The sequence below is a fragment of the Rhinopithecus bieti genome, unplaced genomic scaffold, assembly GCF_001698545.2.
Source record: "Rhinopithecus bieti isolate Rb0 unplaced genomic scaffold, ASM169854v2 scaffold_15776, whole genome shotgun sequence".
Classification (NCBI taxonomy): Eukaryota; Metazoa; Chordata; class Mammalia; order Primates; family Cercopithecidae; genus Rhinopithecus; species Rhinopithecus bieti.
Window position 1 is genome coordinate 1567768 of NW_016808836.1, and position 11483 is coordinate 1579250.

The window sequence follows — 11483 nt, forward strand, 5'->3', positions numbered from 1 at the left end:
GTCTTCCCATATTCATTGCCATAGCTCGTTCGACTCCAACCTTACTCATGGGTATGCCTCTCTCCTTGCCCTCCTTTAACCTAACATCCAGTTACCTTGAGGTGTCAATGCACAATAAATAACACACTCATGCCTCTCTTTTTTGTTTCTTTCCAGAATAAACTGAAATTTTCTCTCCTCTCACTGGGAAGTCTCAGGTTCTTGTTAGGTACACTCGCTTCCTTATACCATCCCACTCACAATTTTGGTCACTTCTCTATTTTGATGATGGAGAAGAGGCCCCCTCATCATCATGGAAGTCATTTTGGGGCAATAAGGCAATTCTTGCTCAGAAAGGATTAAGGCTATCTTGGAACCCATAACTCATGACTTTTTTTTTTTTTTTGGCTGGAGTTTCATTCTTGTTGCCCAGGCTGGAGTGCAGTGGTGTGATCTCGGGTCACTGCAACCTCCGCCTTCCAGTTTCAAGTGATTCTCCTGCCTCAGCCTCCCAAGTAGCTAAGGTTGCAGGCGCCTTCCACCGTGCCTGGCTAGTTTTTGTATTTTTAGTAGAGAAGGGGTTTCACCATGTTGGCCAGGTTGGTCTCAAACTCCTGACCTCAGGTGATCCACTCACCTCAGCCTCCCAAAGTGCTGGGATTACAGGCATGAGCCACTGCATCTGGCCAGAACCCATGACTTTCTGAGCAGAACATGAGTTTAATTTCATATCTATATGTCCCTGGATGATTCCAATTGTATTTGAATAACCTATAGGGTCCTACATGCTGTCCCTGCTAGACAAACACACAGTGACTGCCTTTTCTTAACTGATAGTCACCAGCTCAGTTCAGTTCACATAGGCCATTCGTTACGCTCATCTTTATACTACCTACTATCCTGTGCTTATGGTGGCCAGGAGTGACGTCTCAGATAAAAAGAGAAGATATAGAGACCAGGAAGCAATGTTCAACAAAAGAGCTTTAATTTGCCTCTGGGTACCCGCTCAACATCTTTTTCCTCCTCCTCAACCTAAATTCACTAAATATAGCATCCCCACTAAATATAGTATTACTCAAAACATAGAAGGTTATTCTGGACTCTAAAGCCTTGCCTTCTGAATGGTCTGTGGGGCTTTTTCAGTTTTTGCTGAAAGTCCCCAAAGAATAAATCTAGTCTTTGAAAATGTCCTTGATGCCAAGGTCCATCAAAACCGTTTCCTCTGTGGTGCTGTCCGTGGTGCTGAGCACTGGTGCTTCTAGGCCTGTATTTGCAAGTGAGGGGCCAATAAAACAGAATTAGGAGATAATTTTTTTGTTTTGTTTTGTATTTGACAAATTGCAACTCGAAATATGCATGATATATGGAGCAAGAATTGAATTTGGATTTTCAAACCACAATTTCTGCAATGCTATCACCACTTTTATTCAGCATAGTATTTGAAGTACCAGCCAGAGCGTTCAGCAAGAGAAAGCAACAAATAGCATCCAAATACAGAATGAAGTTAAACAATTCATGTTTAGAGACATGATTCTATATCTAGAAAACCTCACAGTTCCCACCCAAACTATCATTAAGCTGGTAAACAATTTTCACAAAGCTTCAGGATACAACATCAATATGCAAAAATCACTAGACGTCCTATATGCCAATGACAGTGAACCATAGGGCCAAATCAGGAATGCAATTCCATTCACAATTGCCGTAAAAAGAATAGAATACCTAGGAATACAGCTAACCAGGAGGTGTAAGATGGTTACAATGAGAATTACAAAACACTGCTTAAAGAAGTAGAGATGACCCAAACAAATGGAAAAACATTCCATGCTCATGGATGGCAAGAATAATGATCATTAAAACAGCCACACTGCCCAAAGAAATGTACAGATTCAACAGTATTCCTATTGAACTCTCAATAACATTCTTCACAGAATTAGAAAAATCTATTTTAAAATGCATATGGAACCAAGAGTAAGCTGAATAACCCAGACAATGCAAAGTAAAAAGAACAAAGCTGGAAGCATCGCATTACTGTACTACAGCTTGAAGTAACCTAACAGCATAGTACTTGCACAAAAACAGACACATAGACCAATGGAACAGAACAGAGAGACAAGAAGTAAGGTCCCACACCTACAGCCATCTGGTCTTTGACAACGTTGATCAAACAAGCAATGGAAAAAAGATTCCTATTCAGGAAATAATTTTCGGATAATTAGCTAGTCATGTGCAGATGATCGAACCTGAACCACTTTCTTGATTATATAGAAAAATTAACTCAAGATGAGTTAAAGACTTAAATGTAAAACCCAAAACTATAAAAATCCCGGAAGGCTACTTAAGGCAATACCATTCCGAATGTAGGAATAGGCAAAAGATTCATGACAAAGATGCCAAAGGCAATCACAAGAAAAGGAAAAATGGACAAATGGATCAATTTAAACTAAAAAGATTCTGCACAGCAACAGAACCTATCAACAGAATCAACAGACAACCTACAGAACAGGAGAAAATATTTGCAAATTATGTATCTGAAAATTATCTAATATCTAACATCTATAAGGAACTTTAACAACTTTACAAGAAAAGAACAAACAACCCCATAAAAAATGGGCAAAGGGCTGGGAATAGTGGCTCACGCTTGTAATTCCAGCACTTTGGGAGGCTGAGGATTGCTTGAGTCCAGAAGTTCAAGACCAGCTTTGGCAACATGGCAAAACCCTATCTCTATGAAAAATAGAAAAATTAGCCAATCTTGTCTTGAGCACCTGTAATCTCAGCTACTTAGAAAGCTGAGCTGGAAGGACTGCCTGAGCCCAGGCAGAGGTTGCAGTTAGCCGAGATTTCACCACTGCACTTCTGCCTGGGTGTTATAGTAAAATCCTGTCTCAAAAAAAGTAGACCAAGAACATTAATAGACAGTTTTCAAAAGAAGACATACAGGTGGCCAACAAGCAAATGAAAAGAAGCTCAACATCCCTGAATGTTAGAAAAATGCAAATCAAAACCACGATGAGATACCATCGCTCACTAGTCAGAATGGCTAGTATTCAAAAGTCAAAAAATAACAGAAACTGGCAAGCTTGTAAAGAAAAGGGAACACTTACACATTGTTGGTGGCAGTGTAAATTAGTTTACTATTGTGGAAAAAAAGTGATGATTCCTCAAACAACTAAAACAGAACCACATTCAACCCAGCTATCCCATCACTGGATATATACCCAGAAGAATAGAAATCATTCTATCATAAAAACATGTGCATGTGAATGTTTATTACAACACTATGCACAATAGCAAAAACATGGAGTCAACCTAAATGCCCACGAAGGACAGACTGGATAGAGAAAATGTGGTGCATATACACCATAGAATACTACGCAGCCTCAAAAAATAATGAGATTACGACTTTTGAAGGAATGTGGGTAGAGTTGGAGGCCATTATCCTTAGTGAACCAATGTGGAAACGAAAAACAAAACTCTGCATGTTCTCACTTAGAAGTGTGAGCTAAATGATGAGGCCCATGGATACCAAGAGGGAAACAACCCCACTGAGGCCTACTTGAGGATGGAAGGTAAAAGGTGAGACAGGAGCAGAAAAAATAACTATTGGGTACTAGGCTTACTACCTGGATGATGAAATAACCTTCACCGCAAACCCCCATGACATGAGTTTCCCTGCACATGTACCCCTGAACCTAAAATAAATGTTTAAAAAACAAAGAAAAAACCAATCTCACTTTCTCCTGGAATCTACAGGAGAAACAGTGTCTCTGAAACTTTGATTCACATAGACATCAAGAGAAAGGAGAGAGTATTGCTAGAGTCCAGGTGTGGGACAGACAGATGAGACCAGCTCTCACCTGGTAGAGCCAAAGGGCTTAGCGTAGGGCAGGTTCATGCAAGGACTTTCTCTACCTCTCCCCTGGATCATCCTGAGGATCAAGGTCAATGCTGTCCCAGAATATTTAAAGGCAAAAAGAGCAATTTAAAGGCAGAATGTATGATTCGTAGGTGTCTCTTTCCAATAAGTGTGGGGAAGAGGAATGCAGACTATGGGGGTGATGGTCCCTTTGGTGAGGTCTGCACAGCTGGTATGCAGTACCAGCTACTCAGGAGACTGAGCTGGGAGGATCACCTGAGCCCAGGAGCCAGAGGTTGCAGTGAGCCGCCACTCCACTCCAGCCTGAGTGTCAGAGTGAGACCTGTCTTAAAACAACAACAAAAGGTGAGCAAAGACAGGAACAGATGCTTTTTCTTTTTCTGTTTTTTTTTGAGATGGAGTCTCGCTCTGTCCCCCAGGCTGGACTGCAGTGACACGATCTAGGCTCACTGCAAGCTCCGCCTCCTGGGTTCACGCCATTCTCCTGCCTCAGCCTCCCGAGTAGCTGGGACTACAAGTGCCCACCACCAGCCCCGGATAATGTTTTGTATTTTTAGTAGAGACGGGGAGCACTTTTCAAAAGTAGACTTACAGGTGACCAACAAGTACATAATAAAAGCTCAGTATCGCTGAATATTAGAGAAATGCAAATCAAAACCACAATGAGATACCATCTCACACCAGTCAGAATGGCTCTTCTTAAAAAGTCAAAAAAGGATGGATGCTGGCAAGGGTGTGGAGAAAAAGGAGCACTTACACATTATTAGTGGCAGTGTGAATTAGTTCACACATAGAGGAAAGCAGTGTGGTGATTCCTCAAAGAACTTATACAGAACTACCATTAAACTCAGCAATCCCATTACTGGGATAGGTGTATACACTATTGTATACACAGAAGAATATAACTGATTCTGCCTTAAAGACATATGAACATGAATGTTCTTTTCAACACTATGCACCATAGCAAAGACACAGAATGAGCCCAAATGCCCATCAAGGACAGATTAGATACAGATCATGTGATACATACACACAATGGAATACTATGAAGCCCTAAAAAAGAATGAGGTCATGTCTTTTGCAGGAACATAGATGGAACTGGAGGCCATGATTCTTAGCAAACTAATGCAGGAACAGAAAACCAAATACTCCATGTTCTCACTTATAATTGTGAACTAAATGATGAGACTCATAGACACCAACAGGGGAACAACACACACAGAAGCCTACTCTACGGTGAAGGGTGAAAGGTGGGATAGGAGCAGAAAAAACAACTATTGGATACTATGCTTAGTACCCAGGTGAAGAAATCTTATGTACCACAAACCTCATGACACGACTTTATCTGCATATGTACCCCTATAATAAAAGTAAAAAAAAAAAATTTAAAGAAAAAAACCAATCTCACCTTTCTCCCACAATCTACAGGAGAAACAGTATCTCTGAAACTTTGTTTTACTTGGGCTCCAAGACAAAGCAGAGAATGTAGCTAGAGTCCAGGTATGTGACAGACAGATGAGAGTGACCCTCACACGACAGAGCCAAGGGGCCTAGTGTGAGGCAGGTTCATGTAGTAACTTTCTCTACTTCTCTCCTGAGGATCAAGGTCAGGAGGATCAGACCTTCAAAGGCTCTCCCAGAACCTTTAAATGCAAAGAGAATTGCCTTCTAGGTCTAACATCTTTTTCCAAAATTCCCAATTTACTTTTAGTCATTGTACAAATTGGGAGAATGTACACCTTCTGGCTAGATTCTGCATAGTGGAGAAAAGGCTTGAGAGGCACAAAGAGAAGCTTTACAATCACTACCCCTCATTCCATCATCGTATCCCTGGTAATCCAATCCACAGCCTGGTACCTCCCCTACTGTCATTTCTGCTGCCTTACAGCAAACAGCTATGGTTGTGACAGAGTTTCTTCCTGACATCTGAGTGTTTCTCCTGCTACACAGAAAGCTTGCTGGGAGGGGCTTGGAATCTGGCATGAAGCCAGAGGGCATCTTTGAGTTGCAGCATTTAAATGATCCCACTCAGAGATTCACACAGAAGACTGGACACAATTCTGAAGAGTTGCCCAGAAGGAGAGAACAATGTCATCACTACCTGTGAGTTGAAAAGGCACAGACTTTAATAATCTCAAGTCACATAAACCAAGAAAGAAACAGGGGAGATTTTCTGAGATGAAAATATGAGCATTCCTACTGAGAATGCTTTACTGAGAGGTGTGGTTGTGTGGAAGAGAAACCCTGAGGCTGTGGTATTTGAGATGATTGTGGGGTGTGAGGTGTGGACCCTGGACCAGTGTAACCCTCTGTGAGGGTGTGATGGTATCTGATGAGAGTGAACTCTGCTGAGATGAAGTGACTTTAGGTGGGAGGCGGATGCCCCACCAGGATGGGCGGGTGTGTGAGTGAGTGTAAGCGGTTGAGTGTGCTTTGTCTTCTTGTTTGTGATGTGAGTGTGTATTTGCTCACAGCCAGACCAATGCATGGTCACCTTTATGTGCACAGTGAGCAGGTGTGTGTGACTCAGTGAATGGTGTGGCTGTGTGTGACTGTGGGTGTGTGTGCTGTTATGTGACAGGGTGTTGAACTGGGAACATGCATGTGGCCTTCTGTGCATGTGAAGGTTCCTCCACACACAGCAGCATCTCTGATGAAGCAGCTGTATGTCTTTTCATGTGTGGCAATGTGGATCCCAGATGGCTTAACTGGTAGGGATCTTGGGGATTGTGAGTTACCAAGGACTAGATTCAGGTCACTTATGAGAGGAAAATGTAGCATCGGTAGATGTCTCTTCCCAGTAAGAGTGGGGAAGGGCAATGCAGACTATGGGGGCGATGGTTCCTCAGGTGGGGACTGCACAGAGTGACCACTGGCTTTGGCTTCCCAAGCTCAGCTTCCTTGCCCCAGCTCAGCCTGTTCTTCCCATTGTGGAACAGGAGAGTGTTCAGACACTGATTTGCCAGGGAAGAATATTAGAGGCCGTGGTTTCAGCGACTGAACCACGCAAAATAATCACGGTAAGCTCTGTCTGAAATGAAACTAAACTTATTCCTCCACCCATGAAAGAACAAGCTCTGTCTGAATTCAGACAGAGCTTACCGTGAATGTTACTCAACAAAGCAGCTGGGGTCACTGGCTCACGGCTATAATCCCACCAATTTGGGAGGCAAAGATGGGAGGGTAACTTGAGGCCAGGAGTTTGACACCAGTCTGGGCATCATAGTGAGACCCTTTCTTTGAAAAACTTTAAATATCAGACTGGCAGAGTGGCAGGCACCTTTCGCCCCAGCTACACAAGAGGGAGCAGATGTGTGAGGATCACTGCAGCCCAGGAGTTCGAGGTTTCAGTGAGCTGTGATTGCACCCCTGCATATCAGCCTGGGTGACAAAGCAAGATCCTATCTCAAAAATATGGAAAAATTATCAAGCACTTGTAGTAGTCGTAGAAATCAATTGTTCCCTCTAGTTATGTCTCTGACCCACAGGCTTCATATGTGCAAGTACTGAGGCTGCGCTGTCAGCAATGTGTCCCCTTCTGGGAAGGACGTCCATTGCCCTTGATGATTGCGATGCATGTGCCTCCCATACACAGGGGTTTCCTGTTCTTTCATCATTTCTCTCTATTTCAACAAGTGTTGTTTCCCTCTGAAGTGAATTTCTAAATTCTTTCACCCTCAAGTCTTGTTTTCATTTTCAGAGTTGAAAATAAGGCAGGTCAATGTTTCAGGAGGACTCCCCTGTTCTGTTAGGTCACCCCTAACAGACCCTACACATGCCAGGGATTAGAGTAGAAGTTTTACATATATTAACTCCTCTATTACTGAGAACACCCTACAAAGTAGGAATTCCTGACAATCCTCCTTGTTCTGGGGAAACCGAGGCAGGGAGTGGTTAAGTAATAGATCTAAGATTGCACTGCTAGTAAAAGGCAGAATGAGGACTGAAATCCAGGATGCCTGGCTCTTGAACAACTGCTCCTACCTATAGGTCCACCATATCTTCAGGAATATGGGGCCCTGACTGTGGTAGGGTGAAAGGGGAGAGGCCTCAGAGTCTGCCCTGTGATCTCTAACCTCCTGCACCATGGGAATCTGTTACAATAGGGGAGGCTGACCCTTTACCTCTCACTCACTTTCAATACTCTGGCAGGTACCATACACACTGCCTGTTTCCTTGTCTGTTGGTTCCTGCGTGATAATCACAGGGACACCGATCCTCACTTTTGTGTGAGTACTCCATGGTCCAATGGAGGGGGTGGAGGAGAGAAGGGAGAATATTTGCTAAGGGTTTGACCTTATGTGTGGGTGATATGGAAATGTCTAGTTGGCATAATGAAGGCCTCATGCAAGTGCATGCCCTGGAGACCCTCCAGCACCAGGCATGAGACCTGCAGCAACTGCATGTGGGTCAGCCATGGGGACTAGGGGAGGAGGACACTCAGTGGGTTGGGGCCGTGGCTCTTTATTAAAGGGATAGAATTTCCAGGAAATGAACAGATCATAGGCCCAGGTCCCTGACTGGTGCTCAGTTTTTGTCTGGGGATGAGGAGCACAGCATCTCCCTGCCTGGGAGCACGAGGAGCTGAAGCATCCCCACAGGGACCAGGACTGCAGTATCATCAGGGAGACTTCTTGCCCTGGGTAAAGAGGGGAAGGGATTTGTGTGTGTGTTGAGTGTATGTCTGCACTATGAAGGAACCTGCCCAACGTGCTGTGTGCTTCGACCTCAGCAAGGACCCACAGCTGGAGGTGAATTTCTACACTGGGACGGATGAGGACTCAGATATTGCTTTCCAATTCCGACTGCACTTTGGTCATCCTGCAATCATGAACAGTCGTGTGTTTGGCATATGGAGGTACGAGGAGAAATGCTACTATTTACCCTTTGAAGATGGCAAACCATTTGAGCTGTGCATCTATGTGCGTCACAAAGAATACAAGGTGAGTACCTCAGGAGCTTCCAGGACTGGAGCTTTGTGGGCTCCTAGAGGAGGCAGCTTTCATTCACCTGGTGCCACCAGTCCCTTGGGGCCCATCTTCCATAACTACTCCTGTTTCAGGTTTTCATCACAGAGCACCCTCTGCTTGCACTGCCATCCTCTGCTCTTTCCAAAATCTAACCAACATCAAGGTCGGCTCACCTGCCATTTCCCCCAAAGTGGAGAATCTCCTGTCTTTTCCCATAGTGCTCATTTCTACTTATGCCGTTCTTTAAATTTTCATTTAGCTGAATGTATACAATATACTTAAGGAAAACGTGGTTTTAATCATTCAAAAATTGTGTCTTTGTCTAACTTTTGGGCCCCAATTCTACTCATAAGAACAGCATTACTAGAGTTCCGCTCTTCTTCAGAAAGAATCTTTTTTTTTTTTATTTTTTTGAGACAGAGTCTTACTTCGTCATCCAGGTTGGAGTGCAGTGGTGTGATCACAGCTCATTGCAAACTCCACCACCCAGATTCAAGCGATTCTCTTGCCTTAGCCTCCCAATAGCTGGAATTACAGGTGCATGCCATCACACCTGGCTAACTTTTGTATTTTTAGTAGAAGCGGAGTTTCACCATGTTGGCCAGGCTTGTCTTGAACTCCCAACTTTGCGTGATTTGCTCATCTTGGCCTCCCAAAATACTGGGATTACTGGCATAAGCCACTGTGCCCAGCCTTTCAGAGGAAACCTTTGCCTATGGACGGATATAGATATGTCTATGATTTCATTTGTTTTTAAGCAAATCCCAGTATAAGTTGCTCTACACATTACACTTCAGGAATTAAGTTGATTTGTTGACAAAGAATATATCTTGAAGGCACTATCAATCCATGGTGCCACTTCAGTTTTTAAAGATTGCATAATATTCCATTAAAAAGTTTACCCAAAATTATTGAACTTGACCCTTTTTTGGGCATTAAAGTTTTTTCCAGTATTTTGTTCTCACACATGATCCTGTATTAAGTTTTATAGTCAGTCCTCTTGTCATTACTAATTTCCCAATACTTATACTGGAAGGTAATTAGAAAAAAAAATGAAAAAACCAGCTCAAAATGTGTAAATTTTAAATTTGAAAAATTTACATTAAGAAGGTGACTTTCTCTATAGCTTCAGTATAAGGAATATATCCATACTCTTTGGTTTTCTCTAATGAATAGGCCAAAAGATTCACATCTTATTCAGAGTCAAGTGAGGGAACTTTTCCAATGCTTAAAAGTTGTTGAAGATAATATCCTATGTTTTACAAGACCTGTCCTCCCTTAACTCTCTAAGAATCCTGGGTTTCATTGTTTGCCACTACCATCTCAGATGTAGGCTATCCAAAGAGGAACTGTGCCATCAGTAGTAAAAGGCAGTCACAGTTCATGGAACTGAAAAGTATGCACTCAATGAACATGGTCTAGCAGTAACCCTGTGGCATGTCCTATGTGAGATGCAGGGTCTCAAGTTCCTGAGACACAGTCCCTGGTGATGGGGATCTTCCAGGTTGGAAGGGAGGCTGAGTAAACAAGGACTGTGTGACATGCTGTATAACTTCACTAGGGGAATGAGAGAAAACATTAGAAATAAAATGAGCAACTGCCTCAAATAGGCATAAAACGTAGCCTGTAAACAGAAATGTGTCTACTAGGTTCACTTTTGTGTAACTAGGAGTTTTCATGGGGAAGGTTATTTGTACTAGGTCAGAGAGGAGAAAGGGCTGAAAACCTGTTTGGTGGCATACTGTCTTTCTGATGCATTTTTCCTCTTGTAGGTAATGGTAAATGGCCAACGCATTTACAACTTTGCCCATCGATTCCCGCCAGCATCTGTGAAGATGCTGCAAGTGTTGAGAGATGTCTCCCTGACCAGAGTGCTTATCAGCGATTGAGGGAGATGATCAGACTCCTCATTGTTGAGGAATCCCTCTTTCTACCTGACCATGGGATTCCCAGCTCCTGCTAACAGAATAATCCCTACTCACCGTTTCCCCTACACTTGATCATTAAAACAGCACCAAACCCCACATGGTTGGTTCTTGCTTTAAGAGGGGAAAAGAGGAAGTGGTCATCCCCAAGAGGGGCCAGGGCATTCTATGGGAGGCATCAGGAAATCAAAGGGGATAAACCTTCCTGTGACAAAGGGAATGAGTGACAAGGTCACTGGAATGTCTGAGAAGACATTAGAAACAACATTCTTCTATAGTATGTAGTTGACGTCAGACAGTCTGAACCAAAATCCTTACCCAATGTCAGATGACTCACCGCACTGAAATGTTAGGTAGTTGCTTACAGCCACATAGGTGTACTAGTGGCTTCGGGCAGAAGCTGTAACTTGAGGAAAATCATATAGAATTCCTTAATTTTTTTCATTGTTCTCAGGATGCTTATTGTGTAGGCACATTGTGAAGTTTTCAATCTAAGTAGTAGGGAAATACTGGAGCCCAGTGTTTTCCTTAAAGAATCCCAATTATTCTTACTTCCAAATATTCAAAGATTTTTCCATTTTTTGTGTGCAGAATCCAGGGGTTTCTCTTTGGAAATAAATAGTCATGGTTGTAGATCAGAGAACATGTAGATTATTATTGGAATAGACACAGTTCATGCACATGGACACAGTGAACAGACCCTGCTTTACTGCTGTTCCAGTGACAAAT

General features: G+C 42.9%; 1 protein-coding gene across 1 annotated transcript; it reads left to right on the top strand.

Annotated features, from left to right (window-relative positions):
• Positions 1–5747: 5747 nt before the first annotated feature.
• Positions 5748–10853, top strand: LOC108539009 (placental protein 13-like). Its single transcript, XM_017887370.1, has 4 exons — positions 5748–5962; positions 8012–8088; positions 8592–8802; positions 10602–10853. Exons 1-4 carry the CDS (start codon positions 5948–5950, stop codon positions 10716–10718), a joined length of 420 nt encoding a protein of 139 aa, XP_017742859.1. The 5' UTR covers positions 5748–5947; the 3' UTR covers positions 10719–10853.
• The last annotated feature ends 630 nt before the right edge of the window (positions 10854–11483 follow it).

Bases quoted from the DNA above. Each gene is read 5' to 3' on its own strand.
- LOC108539009 (XM_017887370.1), top strand. The intron at 8,089-8,591 runs GTGAGTACTCCA...CTTCGACCTCAG, and splicing joins ACACCGATCCTCACTTTTGT to CAAGGACCCACAGCTGGAGG. The intron at 8,803-10,601 runs GTGAGTACCTCA...TTCCTCTTGTAG, and splicing joins TGCGTCACAAAGAATACAAG to GTAATGGTAAATGGCCAACG.